Source organism: Camelus bactrianus, chromosome 13, assembly GCF_048773025.1.
Source record: "Camelus bactrianus isolate YW-2024 breed Bactrian camel chromosome 13, ASM4877302v1, whole genome shotgun sequence".
NCBI classification, from domain to species: domain Eukaryota; kingdom Metazoa; phylum Chordata; class Mammalia; order Artiodactyla; family Camelidae; genus Camelus; species Camelus bactrianus.
Genome location: NC_133551.1, coordinates 71241780 through 71266964, shown reverse-complemented (window position 1 = coordinate 71266964; position 25185 = coordinate 71241780). Strand labels below are relative to the sequence as shown.

At 41.7% G+C, this 25185-nt stretch overlaps 1 protein-coding gene across 13 annotated transcripts in view; it reads left to right on the top strand.

The window, feature by feature from the left end:
- The window catches only part of VPS13D (vacuolar protein sorting 13 homolog D), a 225281-nt gene that overhangs the window by 6155 nt on the left and 193941 nt on the right, over nucleotides 1-25185 (top strand). For 12 of the 13 annotated variants that reach the window (XR_012511449.1, XR_012511450.1, XR_012511451.1 and 9 more), the window contains exons 3-19: nucleotides 1449-1526; nucleotides 3905-4095; nucleotides 4190-4270; nucleotides 6998-7114; nucleotides 9242-9346; nucleotides 10559-10729; nucleotides 11154-11254; nucleotides 12108-12276; nucleotides 14375-14476; nucleotides 14616-14817; nucleotides 15566-15745; nucleotides 16862-16992; nucleotides 17823-17895; nucleotides 18325-18495; nucleotides 19510-19640; nucleotides 20908-21040; nucleotides 22865-25078. Coding sequence is in view for 10 of the 13 variants with exons in the window: in XM_074377398.1 (XP_074233499.1) it covers nucleotides 1449-1526; nucleotides 3905-4095; nucleotides 4190-4270; nucleotides 6998-7114; nucleotides 9242-9346; nucleotides 10559-10729; nucleotides 11154-11254; nucleotides 12108-12276; nucleotides 14375-14476; nucleotides 14616-14817; nucleotides 15566-15745; nucleotides 16862-16992; nucleotides 17823-17895; nucleotides 18325-18495; nucleotides 19510-19640; nucleotides 20908-21040; nucleotides 22865-25078 (4350 nt within the window). In the remaining 3 variants the exon portion in view is untranslated. Of the gene's footprint in view, nucleotides 1-1448; nucleotides 1527-3904; nucleotides 4096-4189; nucleotides 4271-6997; nucleotides 7115-9241; nucleotides 9347-10558; nucleotides 10730-11153; nucleotides 11255-12107; nucleotides 12277-14374; nucleotides 14477-14615; nucleotides 14818-15565; nucleotides 15746-16861; nucleotides 16993-17822; nucleotides 17896-18324; nucleotides 18496-19509; nucleotides 19641-20907; nucleotides 21041-22864; nucleotides 25079-25185 lie in introns of those variants that run through there. The other variant, XM_074377407.1, reaches the window with a different exon arrangement.

Here is a 25185-nt window from a genome sequence, read left to right as displayed (position 1 = left end):
TTATGAACTTCTCCTTTTGGTTGGTCTTAAGGTATATGGAGTCCCATGTGGACAGATGTTCCTGCAAAAGTCTGAAAAATAAGTTGGGTGCATTTGCTCAAAAGCTGCCAAAATGCTAGCTTTGAATACTTCTTTAGAAGCCAGTGGCGCACAAGTCTTAAACAGTCATTCAAAGGGAAAATAGTCAAGTTTCTTGTATTAGTTTGTCTTTGGAGGAAGACTTGCTTTCCTTTCTTCTGGGTTCTCTTACAAGCTAATAGTTGCTGGGTGGTTACTATCTGTGCTCCCTGTTCCTGAAAATATATTTCAGAAAGGTTTAAGTGACTCAGAAATTGACTTGTGTTATACAGTTTTATAAAATGATGGCTGTCTCCCCAGCTCTTTGAGGATGGTGACCCTGCCTGCCTCTTTTTTTTTTTTTTTAATATTCCCAGTGGGCAGCACAGTGCCTAAAACCGAGTAGGGATCAGTATCTGTGTGTGAAGGAATGAGTCCATAGCTGGGAGAGCTGGAGATCTAGCTGCACCTTCTTGACTGTTCCTTCAAACTGCCGTGGAGACATCTTGCTCTTTTAGGTTTAAGTGATTGTAAAAGCTGGGTCTGAAAAAGACCTTCAGTGATGGTCCTCTTCACGCCTCTGCTCTCTGACTGGTATTACACCTGCCAGTGGAGGTGCACAGGAGAACATGGGGTGATCTCTCCAGAAGAAAGAGTAGAATTCTTTTTGATGTTCAACTTTATTGAACTCTCATGGGCTCTCAGATGTTGTGTGGAAGACACCCATTTTGTGTGTGTGTGGTGGGGATAGGCAGTGGGTAAGGAGAGCTTGTTAAAAATCTCAAATTTCTGTGTTTCAATCCCAGAGATGTCTGGAAAGGGGCCCCAGGAACTGGCATTTCAGCCCAGGTGATTCAGATAGTAATGGTGACTATTAGCCTAAACTAGGGGTCTGTAAATGGGCCAGCTTGACCAGATCCTCCTGCAAGCTGAGAATAGCTTTTTCATTTCTATTTCTTTCTTTATTTTTATTTTTATTTTTTGAAATAGAGGTCCCGGGGATGGAACCCAGGACCTTGTGCATGCTAAGCACGTGCTCTACCACTGCTCTACCCTCTACCTGGCTTTTCCATTTTTATAGGCTCATAAGAAAAAGAAAACAAAACAAGAAGTGAATATACAACAGACACTCTAAGGCCTGAAATTCTTACTATCTGGCTCATTAGGGGCCCAAATTAGATCCCTGCCTAAATCCTTTATCTGCTTGTAAGCTTCAGCAGCCGTTACTTACCTGTCAGAGTGGGCTGGTCAGGAAATTAGTTCAGAGAAAGCACGTTGGTGTAGCCTGGGCCTAGATGTGAAATTCTCCATTTAACCTTCACTGATTTGCACACGGTAGGCACCCCCCTCATTTGTTGGATAAACATGTCATGGTGTCTTTATTTTTTTAGGTGCTGTTGAATTAGAAAATTTGCCTTTAAAGAAGGATGCCTTGAAAGAACTGGAATTACCATTTGAAGTCAAAGCTGGTATGTGGAACAAGGGAAAGGGAGGCAGTTTCGAGTCTTTCATTATTTGGGACATGAAAACTGAGAGCCCTTGTGTTTGGCTCTGTTTGACCAGGAGAAGGCAGGCTAGGAAGGGGAGAGTTTAGATCAGTCTTCAAGTGTGGTCTCCAGGCCGCTAGTATCAGGATGATGGGAGTCGGGGGGCATGGTGGTGGGGAGGCCAGGTGACCCCCACACCTACTGAATCAGAATCTCTGAGGGAGTGTCGTTGAACCTGCATCCCTTTTTTTTTTTTTGAACCTGTAGCTTTAATAAGCACCCCAGACAATTCTTATGTTTACTAAAATCTGAGAACTTCTGTTCTAGATATAGGAGGTTCTTATTTTCAGAGAATTCACTATAAATGTCACCAAGAGACAGTTTATTCTGTTGAATGAAAGGTAGGCTCTGGAACAGTGTGTTTGTGTTTCTGTTCCATATCTGCCATTTTTTGGTTGTGTGACCTTGGGGAAGTTCCCTAACCACTCTGTGTGTGCTTATCTTTAAGATGGGATAATAATAATATCTACATCGTAGGGTTATTGAGAGGAGCACATGAGTTAATGCATTAAAATTACTCAGAACAGTGCTCAACACACTCGGTAGATATTTACAGGCTTTATAGGAGCCTTGCAATTACTAGATTTGGTAAGGAAACAAGAATATCCTGGATAGACTGGGATTTCAAAACTGTAGAATAGATAAACAAGATTATACTGTATAGCATAGGGAAATTTACACAAAACGTTATGGTAACTAACAGAGAAAAAAATGTGACAATGAGGGTGTATATGTCCATGTATGACTGAAAAATTGTGCTGAACACTGGAATTTGACACAACATTGTAAAATGATTATAAATCAATAAAAAATGTTAAAAAAAAGAATATCCCAGAGTAAAAATATTCTCTATCAAGTGATCACTTATAAAATTAGTCCCTCTTTAGACACCCCTCATCCTTCAACAATAGCCTGTTGATGTCAGTCAGTCTTTCCCTTATTTTGAGGGTACTTAACAGTAAAATTCAAGTACAATACAAATCAGTTGCTAGGTGAAATAAAGTCGAAACCTTGTGAGGGATCTAGGCTTTCTGGAAGTCAGTTCAGGTGATGGATGAACTGCCAGAAACACAAGCAAAGGCACCGACAAATCAGAACCTTGAAGAGACTCAAGGATGATGACACTGGACACTTCCAAAAGGGTCGTACTTGAGTATCAAAGGATTAAGAGAGGCTCTTGGGGAAAATGGATATTTTCTAATATTTTTGCAAAAATGAACCTTTTTCTGTGTTCTGCAAAAATTAAATGAAATATAACAAGTTATATTTTGCTGTCATATAAATTTACCCCCAATTAATTTAGGTGAGAATTGCAACTGTGCCCTGATTATTGTGTTGTGAAAGCTGGTGTGTGGTTTCATTTGTAATGTAAATTTTATTAGATATAGAAAATGTACTTTCATTTTTCTAGAAAAAGTAACAATTAAAATGTTTTTTCATTATTTGTTGTAAGGTTTCTTCATTTATTGTTGGATTACACAGTCGATCACTTGGTGTTAATGATACTCTGTTGTCTTAAACATAACAGATGGATCCTGTTCGAATTCTAGATCTCAGATGGTAATGATCACATTCTGATAAGATGTGATGCTTTCAGAGGTAGACTGCTGCTTGGGCTGTGTGGATCTTTGAGAGGTCCATTAGGACAGTTCACATATTTTATGCATTATTCCCTAGAGGTGACTTGCCTCTTACTAATTGAATTTAAAGAATGCTTGTGTTCTAGAAGGCTTGGCTGCAAGTGGTAGAACTTGGAAAGTAAATATCACAGTCCTACCAGGCCATTTAGCTTTTCCATCAGCCCGCAAAGACTCGGAGTTCTTTCTCAGTGGAGTGCCACCACAGCGTCACCTGTGTTTCAGTTGCTGTGTTCAAGACTGGACATATTCTAAGTCTGGTAACTCCTAATAAAGATCTATCAGCCAGCTAATTAATAATGAACAAGAAATGAGTTTTGCTCCCACAGGCTCGTGTTGGTGTCATGGGAAGAAAGACAGCCCTGGGAAGTTGAAGATGTGGTCCTGTTGGGAAGGAGGTAGTTTCCAGAGGGGAGAGGTTGCATTTGATGTGGTAAAGTCACACTGAACTTTTTCCAGCTTCTAATTTATTATGCCTCATTCTTACAGATCTCAGCCTACTAACATTTGTTTCACATATAGGAAAACCTGCTGATTGTTTTCTTAAATTAAAAAATAAATGGTAAAAATAGTAATACTCCTTAAAGAAAACAAGAATAATACAGGAAGACAGAAAGAATTAAAAATGTGTTTGGGGATTTAATAAGACTTTCCTTTTTCCAGGCTTAATTGGGAAAGTAACCCTTCAGATTCCCTTTTATCGCCCCCATGTGGACCCTTGGGTGATCTCCATCTCCAGCCTTCACTTAATTGGAGCCCCCGAAAAAATACAGGATTTCAATGATGAAAAGGAGAAGCTGTTGGAAAGGGAACGCAAGAAAGCTCTCCTTCAAGCCCTGGAGGAAAAATGGAAGGCAAGGCAGAAATCCTTTGGGCCATAAGAAGTGGTGGTGAGACTCCTGAGAGCGGAGCACTAGATTCTGATAACAGCGGCTCTTTCCTTTGTAGAACGAACGCCAGCAGAAAGGGGAGTCCTACTGGTATTCGGTCACTGCCTCAGTCGTTACGAGAATTGTGGAGAATATTGAAGTAAGTCCTACTGACTTTTGTACAGTATGAACACAGAAGGGATTGCTCAGGCTGAAGTGCATTTTTGCATCTTAGTTGCTTGTTACTTGTGGGTTTAATGATCACAAGGTGTCTGCACGTTGTGCCTTTTCCTAGGTGGTGCCAGAGGGGAAACTGGAAAAGCCAGTCCAGCTCTGGGCAGACACAGGTTTCTCTTGCTTCAGTTAGCATGAGTAGGAGTTTTCGTTCCACTTATATTTGGCTTCATTTTCCTTTTGAATATGGGAATCCTACCTGCTGAAGGATTTGCCTCCTAAGGAGCCAGGTCACCTGAGTCCTCATGCCTGTATTGTTTCAGGGCAAATCACTTAATCTCTGAGGTCTCAGTTTCTTTGTCCGTAAAACAAGAGAGGTTGGATGTATGGTTTCTAGTTGGTTCCATACGGCATTGTGAACAGCCCGCTAAGATATTTAATCTCACACTGATATATCCAGGGACAGTTTGATGAGTTACAGTGCCAGGGCAGTTGGTCATATTTTCTGCTTTAATTACTGTTTTGTTTTGTCCTCAAAAGTTAGATCAGGGTTGACACTAATTTCCATGACTGTCATAAGAGTTAAGCTGTACTTAACTACCTCCAGGGTTTTCTTGCAGTGCCAATGTGATACGGACCCCATGTTTTTAAGGTATCCCACTTCCTCAAAAAAATACGATCTGAGGTTGGTGGTTTCAGAACTTTCATAAGGTTATTAAAAACGTCAGCACATTTGAGGTGACTGCTTTGAATTCTTTTTCAGGCAGTTACTTATATTCGCTGTCATCAATTTTTAAAAAAAATTCCTCATTATTTTAATTTTATTTTTAATAATAGCATTACTGAGAGTTAGTTCACATACCATAAAGTTCACACTTTAAAGTGTACAATCTAGTGTTTCTTGGTGTATTTACAGAGTTAGGCATGGATCACCGCATCTAATTCGAGAACTTTTTCATCACCCTGAAAAGAAGATCCATGTCCAATTAGTCGCCACTTCCCTTTCCCCTGTCCTTCCAGCCCCTGCAGCCACTAACCTATTTTCTCTATGCATCTGCCTGTTCTGGACATTTCATATCAACAGGGTTGTATGCTATGTGGCCTCTTGTGTCTGGCCTCTTAGCATAATGCTTTTAAGTTTCATTTATGTTGTAGCATGTATCAATACTTATTCCTTTTTATTTCTGAATAATATATTGCATTGTATGAACTGCCAAAGATAAACAAAGCTGGAGTGAAGTTTAAGTGGTGAAAACAAATTTTATTCAGTGACCGCTGACAGTAGGGGAAAGAGCAGAGCTCCCTTCCAATTTGTACAGAAGTGACCAGGCCTTTTAAAGGGAAAGTGAGAGTGTGTATGGGTAGGGAGGGCTCAGGTGAAAAATTACAAAGGGTTGGCACATGGGGACCGAGAAAGGATTCACAGTTGTAGGTCCTTTTGTTAACTGCTTTAAGAAAGGGAAGTTGTTGGGGGAGAGGGAGTGGCTACCGTCCGGTGTTGGCTATAACAAACCACCTTGAGCTTTTCCAGACAGGAACTCTGGAAGGGGATGGAATGTTCCAGGGACACAGCCTTAGGCTGCTGGGAGCCCCATTTAAGTCTAGTCAGGTCCTTAGTGTAGGGGTTTGAATGGAGTTTTCATACCTAGAGTTTTTGCAGTTCCCAGGATATACCACATTTTGTTTATCCATTTATCAGTTGATGGGCATTTGGGTTGCTTTTACTTTTTGGCTATTAGGAATATTGCTGCAATAAACATTCATTTTGTATGAACATGTTTTCAGTTCTCATGAGTACATACCTAAGAGTGGAATTGTTGAGTCATGTGATAACTGTGCGTAATGTTTTGAGGAACTGTCAGACTTTTCTAGAGAGGCTGTACTGTTTTACAGTTTCACCAGCGATGGGTGAACATTTCAGTTTTTCCACATCCTCATCAGCACTTGTCATTGTCTCTCTTTTAGTAATAGCCACCCTAGTGGGTATGAGGTTCAATCTCAGTGTGGTTTTGATTTGCATTTCCTTAATGGTTAATCTTGAGCATCTTTTCACAGGCTTGTTGGTTATTTGTTTTTTTTTTGTTTTTTTTTTTTTTTTTGGAGAAATGTCTATCCAAACACCTTTTCCCTTTAAAGATTTATTTATTTATTTATTTTAACTGTTGCATTGTAAGAGTTCTTTATGTATTCTGGATTCTAGTCCTTTATCAGATATATGATTCCCAAACATTTTCTCCCATTCTATGGGTTGTCTTTTCACTTTCTGTTATTATATTTTAATTCAGTGAAGCAGAATGCCTTTTCTGAGCCTACTACCAGGGCAAGGGGAAATAAATAAGTACAGAGTGGAAATGCCCCAGTGGTGTTCCTCTGTCCAGGTTTGGGGACCCAGGCGACATTAGGATATCATCAGAGGTGGGGGCAGTTGTCTAGATACAATAGTACTACTTTCTTTCAGTGTTTAAAATGTGTTTCGAAATGATTTAATGTTAAGTATCATAACTCTCTTCTTGAGATAGCACTAATCACAAAGAAAAGTCATTCATATCCAGTTGGCGATTATAACTTTTTAGTGTTGGATATGTATATGATGTAAGCATTTGCGTAAACTGCTTGCTGTGTTTTACTTAAGTGGCTCAAGGGTAGTGTGACCCCTGCCTATAATATTCTATCTGTGGCAGTGTTCTAAATGTGGTTTTTTTCCCCTCTGCAGTTAAAAATTCAAGATGTCCATTTGCGCTTTGAAGATGGTGTCACCAATCCTTCCCATCCTTTTGCATTTGGCATCTGCATTAAGAATGTGTCCGTGCAAAATGCTGTAAATGAGCCTGTGAGTATGAACTATGACTGCAAACCGGCAAGAAGGTGCTGGGCCTGGGGCATCTGGAGCTCTGCCTTTTGTCCTTTTGTGTTATGTAAATGAGATCACGTTCTTTTCCACCTGTTCTTTGGCGAACGTGAATGTCTCTTGTCTCATTTGCTGTAATAGAGAAACAGTTAATTTCCTCTGACCTGTCATCATTTCACTCATCCGCTAAATGCTGGTGCGTTTTATACACAAAGATACTGACATACAGAAAGGATTTCATCTTTGATTTTCTTCCCACGCCGTGTGCACTCTCGGGCTCTGCTGTTTCATAGTTTCAGCTGCCACCTAGGAAGATTTTCCGATGGCGTCCACGTCTTGAACTTCATTCTCCACCCCTCTTCTGACCTCATATTCAAGGTCTCTAACCCCCTATGGGACGCCTCAGTGGTATTTTAGGCTTGTCATAACCATTATATTCGATCTGCTCATGTTGCTCCCCTGAAACCAACCTTTTTCCTTTATTCTCTAACATGTTACTAAATGTTAAAAAGAACACATGAAAACTGACATCTTAGAACCCTTTTATGTACCAGGCACTGTTCTTAGTGCTTGACGTGATCTACCTCATTGAATTGTTACTTTTCACCACCACTGTTATCCTTGTACCGCAGCCGAGGATGCTGAGGAGCGGAAGGATGAAGCGAGTGGTGGAGCGGGGGGACCACTTGAACCCAGGTGGACCAGCTCTAGATCAGGGGTTGGCAAATTGGCCTGTGGGCCAAATTTGGCCCCATCTGTTTTTGTAAAGCTTTACATGCCCATCCATTCAAATACTGTTGAGACTACTTTTGTGCTACAGTGGCATGGTTGAGAAGCTACAACAGAAACCATATGACCCACAAAACCTAAAAATTTGCTGTCTGGCCCTTCACAGAGCAAGTTTGCCATCACTGCAGATTTTTGGCTGTCAGGAGGGTTGGTGCCCCTAACCTACAATTTGTTCAAGGGTCACTGTATTCCCAAAATGTAACTCAGTCCTATAAACATGCTCTCTGTTTTGACACACTCATGACTCCATGGGGAGAAGCTCTACCTTGGTCTGTTGCCAGAGTTCCATTTCTAAAACACATACTTGATCCTGGTGCCTCCCTCTACCAAAACCCTCAGCGCCTCCGTGTCCCTTGGAGTGTGACATCCAGCCTTCTTAGTATGACAGCCTTCTTAGTGTATTACTTTCCTAGGGCTATGATAACAAATTACCACAAACTAGATGGCTTAAAACCACAGAAATTTATTTTCTTTAATTCTGGAGGCCAGAGTCCAAAATCAAGGTGTTGGCAGGGTTGGTTCCTCCTGGAGGCTGTGAGGGTGACACTGTCCCATGTCCCATCCTTCCTTCTGGTGGCTGCCTTGGCCATCCTTGTCTTGTGGACATATCACTCCAGTCTCTGCCTCCATCTTCACGTGGCCTTCTGCCCTGTGTGTCTGTTATCTCGTCTTACAAGGATACTAGTGATTAGATTAGGGCCCACCCTAATCCAGTGTAACCTCATTTTAATTTTATTACATCGCAAAGACCCTTTTTCTGGTTAATGTCTCATTCGCAGTTTCTGGGATGACATGAATTTGGGGGCGCAGGGAACTGTTCCACCCAATATACCTAGTAACGTTTCAAGCTACTTTTCTTAACACTTAACTAACTCCCTACCCCAAATTCGTGTTCATACGCGTGTCCCAGTGCTGCCCCTGCACCGTGAGTAAGTGCTCCAGTTTCACAGGGGTATTCGCCTTCTCAGGGCTTTGGTATCATTGGCCCCACTCTCTACAATGTGTCCCAGTCTTTCCCTCCTATCCTGCCCTTTGCCTGAAACATACACAGCTTTTGAAACTCATCTGCACAGTGACATTTTCTCTGTTTGCTTATAGCATCTATATAGTCTTCCTCTGCTTAATTAAAATTGTTTGCATGTTTGTATTTCCAGCTAGCTAGATTCTGAACTCTATAAGAACACAACCATATCTTAATTCAATTTTATGTCCTCAGCACCTTGCAAAATGCCCGATGCATGATTCTTCAATGGCCTGTTGAATGGATGAATAATTTTGTGAATAGAGAATCATTTTCTTTTCTTCTCTATCTTCCCTCAGGTACAGAAATTAATGCGGAAAAAGCAATTAGATGTGGCAGAGTTTAGCGTCTATTGGGATGTCGACTGCACTTTATTGGGGGATTTGCCTCAGGCAGAGTTACAGGTATGATTCTCACAGGGCTTCGTTACCACAGTGCGGCAGTACAGTGAGGTGGCATCCCTGCCACGTCTGGCTTTGTTCTCTGCATGTCTCTTCCCATCCCCAGCCCCCCAGTCCCCTACTCCTCACCCCTCATGCATCCACACTTGCGTATGTTTGCTTGAGGTGCTCACAAGGTGTATAACTCCTGAACAATGTCCAGGGTTTTGAGTGGGTTTTACACTTATAGTGTGTTATAGGTTTCTTTGTTTTCTTTTTTCCACTTAAAGCAATTTTTTTAGAGCCTGATGAGTGTTGCTGTTTATACTTCTAGTTCACTGACTGCTGCGTGGTATTCCACTGTCTGCATTGAACATATTAGAATTCTTCATTCTCTTAGCTGCCTTTGTACTAGACACCCAGATTTTCCACGAACAAAGTACCAGATCTTATTCTTAAGGAAGAGCTTTCTCATCATGTTTATGTTGAAATTTCACCTTTGGTGGCATTCCTTTAAGAAATACTTAGAAGTCATTATAAATCACTGGATATAAAGTATTACTGTTTGTGAAAGATAGATAACAAAAAATCTGTTTAATCTTTTTGTAAAGAAATTTTAGGTGGTTTAAGTGAAATGGAGAAAAAGGACTCATTTTTCCTCCCGGACACAATTTTCTTTGGCTTGCATGCTCTTGTACAGAATGGTTTTTGTTCTGCTAATTTGATTAAATAAATACTGTATATCCATACAGTAGAACAGTATGCAGCTATCAAAAATAAAGGCAAAGATCTTTATGATGAATACATAATGTCTCTAAGATATAGTATTAAGTTTAAAAAAACCAAGGCAAAATAGAATATATACCATATGTGTAAGAATTGTTAAAAAACCAGAACATTGTGGATTTACCTGAATATATACAGAATGCTTCTGGTGGAACACTTAAGAAACTCTGGTGTCATTGGTTGCCTCTGAGTAGGGTTAATGGTGGCTGGAGGATGGGAGTAGGAAGGAGAGATTTCAGCCTTTTGCCTTTTAAATTTTAAACCGTGTGAATGTATTGCTTAATAAGAAATATAAATAAAAATGTTAAAATGCTGTAGAGAGCTTTAGATTCCTAATTTTATCCTGCTTTTGAATTCTGGTGTAATACGCTACAGATTAGATAGTATTCCCACTCGTGACTTGATCCTAAAAACATTTGCTGTAATGACAGACGTTCTTGTGACTCTCAGGAGGCCATGGACCAGAGCATGGAGAGCCGCGATCATCACTACATCTTGGAGCCTGTGTGTGCGTCTGCTCTTTTGAAGAGAAACTGCTCCAAAGAGCCTCTGCGGTCTCGGCACACTCCCCGTATCGAATGTGATATTCATCTGGAGACCATTCCCTTAAAGCTCTCTCAGGTACCCTCTTTCTCCCGGTGGTTTCTGCTCCGTTGGACTGTGACTGGGGTGAAGGAGGCATGTTGATGGAAGCATCTGGACACTTCCCAGTGCCCCTCAGTGGGAAAGTGCATGTGAGACCAAGCTGTGGTGGGTGCAGGACCCACTGTCTTTCTACGGTCTGATTGGGTGGGTGTCAGGTTACTTTTGACTTGATGTTTTAAGTGCTGAGCAAAGAGTACAAGAGAGGCAGTAAATGTTAATACTTAACTGACAGTGGTCGGAGAGAAATGCCACTCGGGGCTGGAATTTGGTCTTTCAGTTTGCACTGGATTTTAGCTCCATGGGTTGACCGATATGAATTATTCCTGTGAGGTGGATGTCTTAACTGAGCAAAAGGAACAAACCAGTTCTAACCTAGTATCTCTTAACCTCTAATAAAAAGCTGCAATACCGGCAAATCATGGAATTCCTCAAGGAGCTGGAACGAAAGGAGAGGCAGGTGAAGTTCCGAAAATGGAAACCCAAAGTGGCCGTATCAAAGAAGTAAGGCTTGTCAGTTACGAGCTGTGTGTGAAATGCATTTATAGCATATTCTTTTTTTGTGCTTAGATCAGAAGTATGTCTCACTGTCTTTTACACATGGTTGGAGATAAAAATACAGTTGATTTTTCTGGTCTTAAAACGCCATTTCTGTTGTCATGATTGGCTTTCTTGCTATATATTTATTTGGTGCCACAGGTTTACTCTTAGGTTGAGTGTAGGGGAATTCAGAAGGTCCTCTAGGTCTCAGTTAGGAGACTGGTGTTGCTCTGCTGGAATCTGATTGTGTAGTAAATATTTCCTGCCCTCTTGAACCTACTTCCCTGTGTCTTTTCTCCCAAGTTGTTCGATCAGCATTTGTATTGTATGCTTTATAATATCTATAGCAAAAATGAATCTTTTCATGTTGATGTGATAAACTTGATCAGTCAATACATTCAAACTTCTTTTAGATGCTGTGTATTTCCATGTCTTTCTTGAAATATTCCATTTAAAATCTTTAATAGTCAGATCCTCGCTAATTATCTTATGATGGTATTTATGGTATAGTCACCACTTGATTTTCTGTCATTGGGAGGGGCTCGTGTTATGGGTAGTTCAAACCAACTGAGTAATGTATTATTATTGGTATATTAATTAAGGATCTATTATTTTATAGATAGTGCTTTGCCGGTAGATTAACTTTCCCACATGTTGAGGTTAGCCTAGTATTATTTTAGTTTGAGGCATAGACTGATAGCTGACAGGAGAAGAGATGTCTCAGAAGAGGAGTGGTGTGTTGTGGATTGCCCTGGATTGATAGCATTTTTGTTACTTTTATTGTGAGAAGTAATTACGTTGTTATGAAATGTTTCAGCTGCCGAGAATGGTGGTGTTTTGCTTTGAACGCCAACCTGCACGAGATCCGAGAGCAGAGGAAGCGCTGGACGTGGGCCTTCTTGTTGCAGCGGGCCCGCGATGCTGTGTCTTACACTGACAAGTACTTCACCAAGTTAAAAGGAGGCTTGCTGTCTGCAGACGACAAGGTGAGGGGACTGTTGTCTTGCATTTCTTGCCTCCATTCAGAGCATAAAAATGTCTCTCAAAGGCTAAATAAAGAAAATGGAATCTGTGAAGAAATAAAGTCTTTGTTAGGGATCATTATGTTACAGGACAGAGTTGGTCTTACTCAAGTGAGAGCTTCTTGGAAGGCTTGGCTTTGCCTTGGCAGGAAGCATCCTTCACCTTCTGTTGCTTGAGAGGAGCCAAGCCATGGGGTGGGAGGAAGAAAAGAGGGCCGTGGTCCTGCCAGGCCTTTGTGCTCACTCCCTGTCCCCAGCTCTCTGTGCTGGGCCTGGAGAGACTTTTCATCTAGTCACTGTGTCTCTTCAAAGCCTCCTCCAAAGTTTGGAACTAATCTCTATGGCCTTTGGCCTACATTTTCCCTAATCCCAATTGACTTGATTGACCTTGGGGTTTTGGGGGAAGAGTCTAGGCAGAGGGTGTGAAGTAGAAGGTGAAGGCCAGCTCCTGTTACAGTTCACTGCCCAACTAGAGACCCTTAGAACCACCAGTCCTGGGGTCTTGGCGTGGAACTCCGCCCCACCTCTAGTCTCTGCCTCTGTCTCCCAGGGGAAGGCAGTGGGGAGTGCTTCCTCCTTGATTTGTTTCAGCTTTTTCTTTTTCTTTTCTTTTCTTTTTAGTGAAGGTACTGGGAACTGAACCCAGGACCTCGTGCATGCTAAGCATGTGCTCTGCCACTGAGCTATTCCCACCACCCTTGTTTAGGTTTTATGAGCATCAGTTTTTGCAATAGCAGTTTAGACTATTTCACATATTTTGGCTTGGGTACTATCAATGAGTTATTTCTTTAGTAAACTCTTCTAAGCTTCCCTTTAGCACTTGCCTTAGTCACTTGGGCTACTGTAGTAAAATTCCACAGACTGGGGGCTTAAACAATAGACATTTATTTCTCACAGATCTGGAGGCTGAAAAGTATGATCAAGGTGCCAGCAGATTCGGTTCTTGGGGAAGACCGTCTTCCTGGCTTGTGACAATTGCCTTCTCACTGTGCGCTTGTGTGGCCTTTCCTGGGTCGAGAGATCGGCCTTCCTCTTCTTCTAAGGGATCTAATCCCACCATGATGGTTCCATTCTCCTCACCACATCTAAACCTGTCCCCCTCCCAGAGCCCCACCTTCAAATCCTGTCACACTGGGAGTTAGGGCTTAACATAACGAATTTTGGGGAACACATTCAGCCATGAGAGCACCCTGCTGTGGTAACCACTGGCGGTGCTGAGTCCCTCGGTGTTCTCACTTCTCCCGCTGGTGCCCTGTAATACGGCCCATTCACTTTGCTAATGCTTTTTTTTACCAGGGTTGGGCATGGTTACTGACGTAGAAACCTTATGAAAAGGATGGGATAAATCGGACCTTTTGTTTTAGATGGTTTTCTTAAAGGCACAGGCAAAGACATAGAGGGAGAGAAAAATCTAAACTTCAGCTGAGGTGAGCAAATAAACACATCTGATCTCCTTTTTCTCAATGGTTTGGTATAGGAAACAGCTTGGGAGAGCTAACGCCGCTTTCTTTTGCATCTTTGCGTGTAGCGGGCCGCCATTGTTCTTTCCTAACTAGCATGAAACATGAAAATGACCACTTCCTTGCTAATGTCACATATGAAATGTAAAGGAGCTGGAGGGCTACACACGGTAAACTTGGTCCTCAGTTTCTTCATCTAAGTGGGGAGAATAGGACCTAGCCACCTACTTGAATCAGGTGAGGTGACGCATGTGAAGGCACTTTGTGAACCGTCGTTGCTATGCAAACACGGGATACTCCCGCGGCATGTGTTCTTCAGTCACCCATTTTCAACGCAGTACTGTTCTCTGCTCCCTCTGTACTTACATTAGTTTCAGAGACCAACTGGAATCTGTTGGGATTAAGTGGAAAAGCTGTCTAAGCCAGAAACACAGCAACATGAAACAAGGAAGATACTCATTGTTTCTTGGCCTTTGAAATGTCAGAAACGTTGGGGGCCAGATAGGTTCCTTCATGGTACTGGAGTGGTTTGTGAAGGTGTCCAGTTTCTCTGGAGCTGTAATACCTGTTTTGTTTGCTTGTTTTTGTTTTCACCCAAACAGGAGGAAATATGTCGGATTGAAGAGGAACAGAGCTTTGAGGAATTGAAGATTTTGCGTGAACTGGTTCATGAACGATTTCACAAACAGGAAGAACTGGCAGAGGTAGGAGATCCTCTGTGAGAAGATGTGTTCAGACCCAGCACACTCTGTGTGCTTACGTGGGGGACAGAGAATAAGCAGCGTATATCACTCCTGCGTCCTCTCTTTGGGAACTCATGTGTGCTCGTTTTGATTGACACAGAGCCTGCGAGAGCCTCAGTTTGATTCTCCAGGAGACTCTCCTGCAGACCCAGACACCGGTGGAGGCAGCGGGATGCTGCAGTATCTTCAGTCCTGGTTTCCTGGCTGGGGTGGCTGGTACGGGCAGCAGAGCCCTGAAGGGAAGCCAGTCGAGGGGCTGACGGCAGAGCAGCAGGAACAGTGGACTCCCAAGGAGATCCTGGGTAAGGAGGAGCTGGCCTTCACTTGCCCTTCTTGGCTGTAGTGAAGGGAGACACTTGGGTCATAATTCATCTCTTATTTGTGAAACAGCCTAGAGTATTTTTCAAAAAAAAAAAAAAGACATTTGTAAAACAGTTTGTCTTATGTTCACAGAGGCTGAGAGAGGAGGTTTTGAGAGATTCTTCATTTGTAACTCCATTACTAAATTTGAATACTGGTACAGCTTCATATAGGTCTGAGTGGCAGCGATCGTAAAAGAACTAAACTTGAGCAAGTTCTAAAGTTTTAAACTCCAAGGCTCAAATACCAGTCCAGAGCTACTCTTTAGACCCAGGTTGTCCAGTATGGTGGCTGTAGTCACAGATGGCTGTTTAAATTTATTAAAATAAAATAGAAAATTCACTTCCTCAGCTGACTAGCTGCATTAGCCACAGTGCTCAAACCCACCTGTGGTTAATGCCTGGGGTACTGGATAGTGCGGTGCAGAATGCCTCACCCCACTGGGTGGTGCTGCCTTATGCTGTACTTTGTCGTGAACTTAACATTGCCCCTCATTTGATGATAAGTTGGTAAGAGCCCTTATAAAACAGTTTGGATCGTTTTATATTAATAAATAGAACAGTTGCCTGTGACTTTGGAGTTTGTCCCTAAAAAAGGGAAAAGGAGTTAAGTAATGTCATCATGACTGTGATTAGTGCTTTTTAAATTTTCTCATGTGTTTTCTTAAAGTCTTTTCTTCCTCACGTTCAGGCTCTGAGGAGTTTTTTGACCCCACTGCAGACGCCTCTTGTATGAACACATACACAAAGCGGGACCATGTCTTTGCCAAACTGAACTTGCAGTTGCAGCGAGGGACCGTGACCCTGTTACACCAGGAGCAGGGAGCGCCTCAGACGAGTCAGAGCGCTTTCATGCAGCTTGAGTTTTCAGGTAACCGCCCTCAAAGAGCTCCCTGATGTTCTAAATCTCTCTGGGTATCTGTCCACTTGAGTTTCCTAGAAAGTTGCCGTGAACACTGGACTGTTGAATTCTGAATCGTGGCCCCTAAGGAAGACACAAGGTTAGGTGCCTGCAAGCCTCTGGTCATCACATTCACTAACAGATGAATACGTAACCTTGTTTTATGTGTTTGTGCTCAAAGACACCTTTTAAAATATATATAGTTGATTGATTAATATTGTTCTCAGGACCAGCGGCACTGTAACTCATGCCTGAGTGAAGCTTATCTACTACACGTATTTTCTCTGTAAGGCACAGCACTTCAGCACAATGGTTGGGGACCATTTTAAACAGCGAAATCACCAATGAAAAGCACAAAAATGCAAAAAACTTGGCACTAAATAAATCACAAAAAAGGCACTTGTGTGAACTGAAACAAGAAGGCAGAGCATTGCCTTGTTCAGCTTCAGCTGGGAATATGCACTCAGATTTCATGCTGCTCTGCTTGCGTCCTCAAAGCTCCCGAGTATTTATTTTGGGCTTACAGATGAATTTTAGCGAGCAGGCGAATTTGCCAATACGGAATCCGCAAGTGATGAAGACTGACTGTATTTTACTTCTTTGTGTGAATTCGAATTAAAACTGTGTAAATACCCAGTTGTTGGTTTTCTCTTCTCACAAATAGTTTTATTGCAGTTCATAAAAGTCACTTATCTGAGGTTTGTCAGTAGTTTAAAGGCAAATAGCCAAAAAAAGCCAGTTTGTTTTTGACTTTATAATCTTGAGTGAGAAATCCTAAACTTAATGTGAACTAGTAGATTGCTTGAACTTAATTGTGAAGTACTCTGTTTAAAATTCATTCTGATCATTTCTCGGCCTTTTGGCTAAGATCAAGTGTAAAATTCATTCTGTTGGAAAGCTTCTAATATTCCTTATGTATTTATATAGATAGATATGTAGATATATAGATAGGGTTATTTGGTTCTAATTTCAAGGAAAATCGTTCGTGATATCTGACAGTCTTCTGTAAAACATTATGTCTGATACTTTAAAAATACTTTGGGCTGTGATGGCATAGTGTCAACTCTTACCATTTATTTTTTGTAGGTGTAAAACTTCTAGCAGAATCTCTTCCTCGAAGAAATTCCTCCTTGCTTTTAGTTCGGTTGGGTGGACTGTTTCTTCGAGACCTGGCCACAGAAGGAACTATGTTTCCTCTTCTGGTCTTCCCTAACCCAGTACGTATAGCAGTGGGATGGCTAATCCATCCAGAGGGTGGGTGAATTGTGATCTGTTTCAGGCAAGCAATAAGTAATGTTAACTTGATTCGTTCTGACAGTTGGTCATTCTGAGACAGTAGGCTGATTAAATCAAGCTGGAGTTAGATGAGTTTTTGGAATTTGTTAGAGAGTGGGTGTGAGTGGGATCTGGGTGGGCAATGCCTTCTTCCCTTCCTGGGTTATAGCCACCTTGGAATAGTTTGCTCTGATTTGGAAGAATATGCCGTAAGCACCACTGTTTTCTGCATTTCAAGGCCAGTGTTTGAATTTCCAATGTATCTGACTGATTTTCATGCTGTCTGGCCCTTAGTCACTGCTAAGTTGTCCCATCTTTCCAGAGTTCTAAAAGAACCACTTCAAATTTTCTATATATGTGTAATTTTTTATATGTAGTATTCTTTTTAAATTAGAAGATCTTTGATCTTAAGTTGACAAAGGTATGGTCAGAAGAGTTGACTTTTTAGTGTCATATTCTTTCCGTAATTTGGGGGGTGTGGGGGATTGTCGAGAGGGTGGGAGGGCAGAGTGAAAGTTTGAAAAGCTGAGCATGTTCAGTACTCATTTAGCAAGTATTCATCAAATGCACTGAGTGTAGAGGTGCACACTGTCCTCACTAGGCTGGGAAAAAGGCACGGCTGGAGGGATCGGCCTGCCAGTCCGCGGTCACCTCATGTCAAACTCGATTGTGCTAAGAAAGGGTGATGCCATAGGGTAAAACGTGAGAGTGTCTGCACAGTAACTTGTCTCCTCTTGCCCTGACCTTTATGTGTTTTGTGTCTGTTTATCAGCATAAAGAAGTTGGCAGAGTCTCACAGTCCTTTGGTCTCCAAACATCTGCAGACGGAAGTGATTGTTACCCTGGTAAATTGTCATATGTTTTTAAACTCATCCTTAAAAACATGATGATTACAGGTCAATAATCTTGGTCAGCAGTCAGAGAGGGAGCATGTCCTGCCTTGTGCCTGGTGGTTTGCTGTGTGGCTCTGGGTCTGACTTGAACACTGCCTTGAGCTCTCCCTTGGCCCGTGTGTGACTGGGTCAGCTCTTCGGGGCTCTGGGTCCTGGGTTCCATAATGGGAGCAAATGTAACAACCCAGTCTTGAGAAGTCCTGTTGAAAATTAGAGCCAATCCTTGTTAGGTTCTCTATTTTATAAAATTTTCGTAAGTGAGAACTATTTGGAAAGTAATTTGGAAAGTGCCTTTTTTCCCCCGGAATTCCTTACAGGTTATCAAGAATAAGATGATTGTTTTGCTGTGTTCCATTTTCTTTCTCCGGTTCTTTCCTTTAGCTGCGGACCCAGATGACCCAGTTTTTGAGATGCTGTATGAGAGAAATCCAGTGCACAGCCATTTTGAGAGGCGGCTGAATGTCAGCACGAGGCCCTTGAACATCATCTATAACCCCCAGGCTATTAAAAAAGTAGCAGACTTTTTCTACAAGGGAAAGGTTCATACCTCAGGTTAACTTTTTTGTTTGTTTGATCTTATGTTACTTTCTAAAGGCATCAGTCTTGTCATTTTTAGTGGATAAGTGTTATTATGTGACCCAAGGGTCAAGAGACCTGGTAGTGGTAGAAGAGGCCTGCAGAGGAGGTGGATAGGGTTTCCTTAGTTACCAAATTGAGGTAGATTTCCTTGGAAGCTTACTCTTCCAAGAGGAATCAATATCCTTAATATTTTCTTTCTTTGCCTTCGTTTAGCATCATTTAAAAATACTTCCCATTCCATTAAGACAGTGGTTTCCTTGGCTACTCAGGATATTTTAGGCCAGTGAATTTAGGAAGAATGCATAAGAATTTCCTTCTAGATGACAGGGTCAGTGGTCTGTTTTACGTGCTTGGTGCAGCATCAAATACTGCAGAGTTCATCACTGCACTCTCCTGTATCATCATTGATTTATTATGCTTTCCTTTGTTCACAAAAAAGATTTGAGACAGTGTGTGCAGAAGAAGCACTTTTGTTGACAGAGAAGTTGATAAAACAGTAGTACTTTCCTAAAAAGTATACCATCTCTCCCTCTTCATAACAATTAAGTTGTTTTAGTTTTTGGTCCAGGTTTTGAGTCTTTTCATGTAAGCAGTGGCCATAAATATCTTGGCTTCATTGCTCTGTCAGTGTGATAGAATATAGAAGGCATATCCTTCTAAATTCCATTTCCTCTTTCAATGTAATGTCGCACTTGTAAGGATTTTGAAATATAATCGTTTAGAATCTTTAAGAAAATGGTTCGAGAAATTCTAGTAACTTAGGTATCCTTCCCTCATGTCCTGCCTGTTTCCCCACGGCTGCCCCTCAGCCACCTTTGCCTCATTCCTGTTCCCTTGTGTAGTGCCAGGTCAGGTTGGAGTTAGGAACTGTTGTACAGATTGTTTTTTAGCTTCGGTGGGAATTCCTGGTGAGAATAGGTGTTGTGGCACTTCCTTCACCCAGCCTTTTGAAAATGCTGACTCTCCTGTGTATTTCCAACCTTGCAGGTTTTGGTTATCAGTCTGAACTTGAGCTGAGAGTGGCTGAAGCTGCCCGAAGACAGTATAACAGACTGAAGATGCAGACCAAGGCGGAAATCCGACAAACTCTCGATCGTTTGCTAGTGGGTGATTTCATTGTAAGTGCACACATAAACGCTCTTTAGGGGGGCGAGGGAAGAGAAAGGCATTCTTTCTGTCCAGTTCTTTACCTACTGTAGATAGACATGCTTGTATCAATTATACTGATTAAGTAAACTGAAGCTATAAAATAGTAGCTAGTGAAAAATGGAATTCCATGTCTTTGACAGTCAGGGTTTAATAAATAAAAACAAATCACTGGGACTAGATCATGTTTCTTATTTGTACCCATTTTGGAACACTCTCAAGACTCATCTTTGTTCCGTTTTCTAGCCCTGACATTTTGTAAATGTTTCATTTAAGAACATCCCTTTTTGCTTACTGTTATCAGAAGACAAACAACTGGAATGATGCTCCAGTTTTGACTTCTGGGAGTGATGGTCACTTTGTGATGCTAAGTGATGAGCTGACAGGATGATACCATAGACAAGAAGAGCCAAGAGACACCTCAGCAGCCCCACAGAACTGGGTCTCTGACAGTGTGGTGTGGAGGTGCGCGGCTGAGGTGCAGTGGCGGGTGGACAGTTAGGGTGTGGCTTCTTTCGAGTGCAGCGCCAGTGGAAGTGTGAGGGATGGCAGAAATGTTCAGAGTGAAATACTTAGGGGGATATAGCATGGGATGGAGAATTAGTCTGTTTTTTTGTTTTTGCGTGTGTGTTTCAACAATTAGTATTGTGTTACTATCTTAGACCAAAAGGTTTCTTTTTCGATAACATTTATATAAATTAGCTTTTACTACATACATATAATTGAGGCTAATTTTATTGCAGGGAACAACCATTAACAACTTCATGACTTGGAGTACTTTTTATATTACAAATACTGGAACTTATGTTTTTCAGTAATGTATTTTGGCATCAAAGTTCATAGTTAGTAATGTCCATGAATAAATAAAGATATTTGGATTTCTACATTTATTCGAATTCCATAATTTCTGCAGTAAAATATTAAATCCTATGAATTTAAAAATAAGACCTTTCTTAAATCACCGATCATCAAAATCAAAGAGCAGACAACCCTCCAAACTAGTAATTTGTGAATTTTTTTCTCTCACTTCAGACATTTGCCTGTGGTAATGTTTCGAATCCTCAAGCATTTGGGTCTACTTTTGTCTTAAAAGTTTTGTTCTAATACCATAGACCATTAGGTCATGCTGTGACCCTCGGTGTGGCTTTCAGAAAGGCTTGAGCCCCAGCTGATAAAGCTGTTCACTCTCAGCAGTTGCAGTTAAAGGTTATTTAATTGTCATTTATTTTATCTTTACAGGAGGAGAGTAAACGGTGGACTGTGCGGCTAGATATTTCTGCCCCTCAAGTGATATTTCCTGATGATTTCAAATTCACGAATCCCGTGTTAGTTGTTATAGATCTAGGAAGAATGCTATTGACAAATACCCAAGGTACAGTGTGAATGTGAAATAGTGACATATTTTGGTAGATTGATCTGCCTTTCTGTGCTGAACCAAGTAAAGCTTAGAAAAAGGTTTATTTAACATTTTTTAAACTCCAAAGTTCACTTGTTACTTGTTTAATAATAACTTGATTGAGATACATCTGAAAATGTACAGTTCAGTTGCTTTTGGTCTATTGATGAAATTGTGCAGTGCTCACTGTTGTCTAATTCCAGAGCACTTTCATCATCCCGAGAAGAGAAGAAATTCTAAAGCCATACGCGGTTACTCTCCATTACCACCTCTCTCAGCCCTTGCCAACCACGAATCTTTCTATCTGTGGATATGCCTATTCTGAGCTGTTCATATGAATGGAATCACACAGTGTGTGGCCTTTTATGTCTGACTTCTTTCACTTAGCATAATATTTTCAAGGTTCATCCATGTTGTAGCATGGTTCAGCGCTGCATTCCTATTTGTGGCTGAATAGTATTCCCTTGTGTGAATATACTGCTGTTTATTTCTCCGTTCATCAGGTGGTGGACATTTGGGTTGTTCCCACTTTTTAGCTGTCATGAATGGTACTGGCATGAACGTTCATGCATAGGCTTTTGTATAGACATATATTTTCAGTCTCTTGGGTTGTTTCAGTGTAGAATTGCTGGATCATATGGTGACTTTATGTTTAACGTTTTCAGGAACTGCCAGATTGTTTTCTAAAATGGCTGCAGCATTTTACTGTCTTACCAGCATTGTATGAAGGTTCCAGCTTCTCTACATCCTTGTCAACACTTGTTTTTGTCCGTCTTCTGGATTATAGCCATTTTTATGACCATGAAGTAGTATCTTACTGTGGTTTTTATTGTGTTTCTTACCATTTTATATTTTAATAAACATTATTTCTCAGTACATGATTTCAGGAATAGACATTTAATCTATTTAGGGATATTAGGGACATATATAAAAGGACTCTTGGAAAGTAATTTCATTACTGTTATAAGATCCAAAAAATATTCATTGTTTACCTTGAAATGGGAGGGTAGCTTGGCTGGAAGCTTATCAAACAGTCTTAGTCTTATCTTATTTCACTGAAAGACCCAGAAGAGAAGAGGGTAGAGGATTTGAGCAGGAGTGGAAAAGTTTGGCCCTAAGGGGAATTGCATCTGAAGAAAAAGATCATGCAAGCACAGAGAGCACCTAATTGAATTTATAAAACACAGACATGGAACAGAGACATAGGTGACCAAACCCAATGATGTATCTTTGTAGTTGTGTTGACATTGCTCAGCTGCAGGAGCGAGGTTAGGAGTATGAACTCTGCGGCTGGAACATGACATTGTGCAGTTACTGCTTGTCAAGCCCTGATCTAGGTACTCGGGGTATTTTGTTGAGGAGGACAGAGGAGACCTCTGTTCTTTTGGAACATTCTAGTTGGGGGAACAAAGTGAACACATAAATGAATACAGGAAAAAGGAAATATGGAGAGTGATGTCAGAAGGGTTGGTAGTAGCAGCTCATGCAGCTCAGATGGTGGGGACGTGGTTTCAGGCAGCAGGTTGCTGGTTTCTGCACCCTGACATGTGTTCTTGTGTTAGCGGGTCTCCATCTTTTCTCATGTTCTTAGACTTTTCCTCTTTGTGTTTTGATTTCCAGACCAGTAGGTAAGTTCAGGCTGAATGAATGGTGAATACTGAATATTATGCTTGAGTTTTCATCCATTTAGTTTTTTAAAGTGGTGTTGGTTGACTCTCTGCTTTTCTAAATTGTTATGTTAAAAGCAGGAGGAAAGAAAGAGCAGACATACATTGAATCTTCTCTTTTTTCATTCTGCAGATGACTCCAAGAGGAAGAATGGGGACGGGCCAGCATCTGAAGAGAATCAGTTTAGTGATGATGAATATAAGACCCCCCTTGCCACACCGCCTAACACGCCGCCCCCCGAGACAAGCAGCAGTAACGGGGAGAAAACACCTCCGTTTTCTGGAGTTGAATTCAGTGAAGAGCAGCTTCAGGCACATTTAATGAGCTCGAAGATGTATGAGAGGTACTCGCTGTCATTCATGGACCTCCAGATCATGGTTGGACGAGTGAAGGACAACTGGAAGCACATCCAGGATATTGATGTGGGGCCGACCCACGTGGTGGAGAAATTCAATGTTCACTTACAGTTAGAAAGGCGATTGATTTATACTTCGGATCCCAAGTACCCTGGGGCTGTGCTCTCAGGCAGCCTACCAGACCTAAAGATCCACATCAATGAAGATAAGATATCTGCTCTAAAGAATTGCTTTGCTCTCCTGACCACCCCAGAAATGAAGACTTTTGACACTAAGATTAAAGAGAAGATTTTTCCCCAAGGGGGACAGCGGGGAAGTTTGCAAGACTCAGTGATGAATTTAACCCAGAGCATCGTGATGTTGGAGCAGCATACCCGGGAGGTTCTGGTGGAGTCACAGCTCCTCCTGGCTGAGTTTAAAGTGAACTGTATGCAGCTGGGTGTTGAGAGCAATGGCCGGTACATTTCTGTGCTCAAGGTATTTGGTACCAACGCTCACTTTGTGAAGAGGCCTTATGATGCTGAAGTCTCCCTCACTGTTCATGGTTTGCTTCTGGTGGACACCATGCAGACGTATGGTGCAGACTTTGACCTTTTGATGGCTTCACATAAGAACTTGAGCTTTGATATCCCAACGGGAAGCCTCCGGGATAGCAGGGCCCAGTCTCCTGTCTCTGGATCCAACGCGGCCCACTTCACTAATGCTGCCACACTGAATAACCGATCCGCTACTGCTGTTTCCCTTGACAGAATTCTCACCAAAGAACAAGAGTCCCTCATTAAACTGGAATATCAGTTTGTGAGCTCAGAGTGCCCATCGATGAATCTGGACAGCACTCTTCAGGTGATTTCCTTACAAGTGAATAATCTGGATATTATCCTAAATCCAGAGACAATTGTGGAGCTGATTGGTTTTCTTCAGAAATCCTTTCCTAAGGAAAAAGATGATTTGAGTCCTCAACCTTTAATGACTGATTTTGAAAGAAGCTTTAGGGAACAAGGAATTTACCAATCTACATATGAACAAAACACGGAGGTCGCCGTTGAAATCCACAGACTTAACCTGCTGCTACTTCGGACAGTGGGAATGGCAAACGGAGAGAAATACGGCAGGAAAATTGCAACTGCAAGTATAGGAGGCACCAAAGTAAACGTCTCAATGGGCACCAGGTTTGACATGAATGGTTCTCTTGGCTGTTTGCAGCTTATGGATTTGACACAGGATAATGCTAAGAACCAGTATGTGGTCAGCATTGGGAATTCCACAGGCTATGAAAACATCATCAGTGATATTGGCTACTTTGAATCTGTGTTTGTCAGAATGGAGGATGCAGCCCTCACCGAAGCGCTGAGTTTCACCTTTGTTGAGAGAGCTAAACAGGAATGTTTCCTCAACCTCAGTATGGCTTCCTTGCATTACAACCACTCTGCTAAATTTTTGAAGGAGTTGACGTTGTCCATGGATGAACTGGAAGAAAATTTTCGAAGTATGCTGAAAAGCGCAGCCACCAAAGTCACCACAGTCTTGGCCACCAAGACGGCCGAGTACAGTGAGATGGTATCACTCTTTGAAACTCCAAGGAAGGCACGGGACTGTTTTATCTTAGAAGAAGATGAAATATACGGGTTTGGCACAGGTGCATCTCATTCCGACACGGTAAAGCTAATCTTGAACATCAACATTGAATCACCCGTTGTTTCTATCCCTCGGAAGCCTGGGAGTCCTGAGTTGTTGGTAGGACACTTGGGACAGATTTTCATCCAGAATTTTGTGGCAGGAGATGATGAATCCAGAAGTGACCGTCTGCAAGTGGAAATCAAAGACATTAAATTATATTCTTTGAACTGCACCCAGTTGGCAGGCAGAGAGGGTCCTGGGCCTGAAGTAAGCCGGGCTTTTTGCCCTCCTTCTGGGTCTGCCAGTGCCAACAGTCAGGAGGAAGCTCATTTCACGCGACATGATTTCTTTGAATCTGTACATAGAGGTCAAGGTGAGGCATGTGTATCTTTTGTCTCATTTTGTTAAAGATTCCAAGCCCAGCCTGTGCAGTACTTTGTTTAAAATAACAACAAAACCTTTCTTTTGGAATTATCCCCA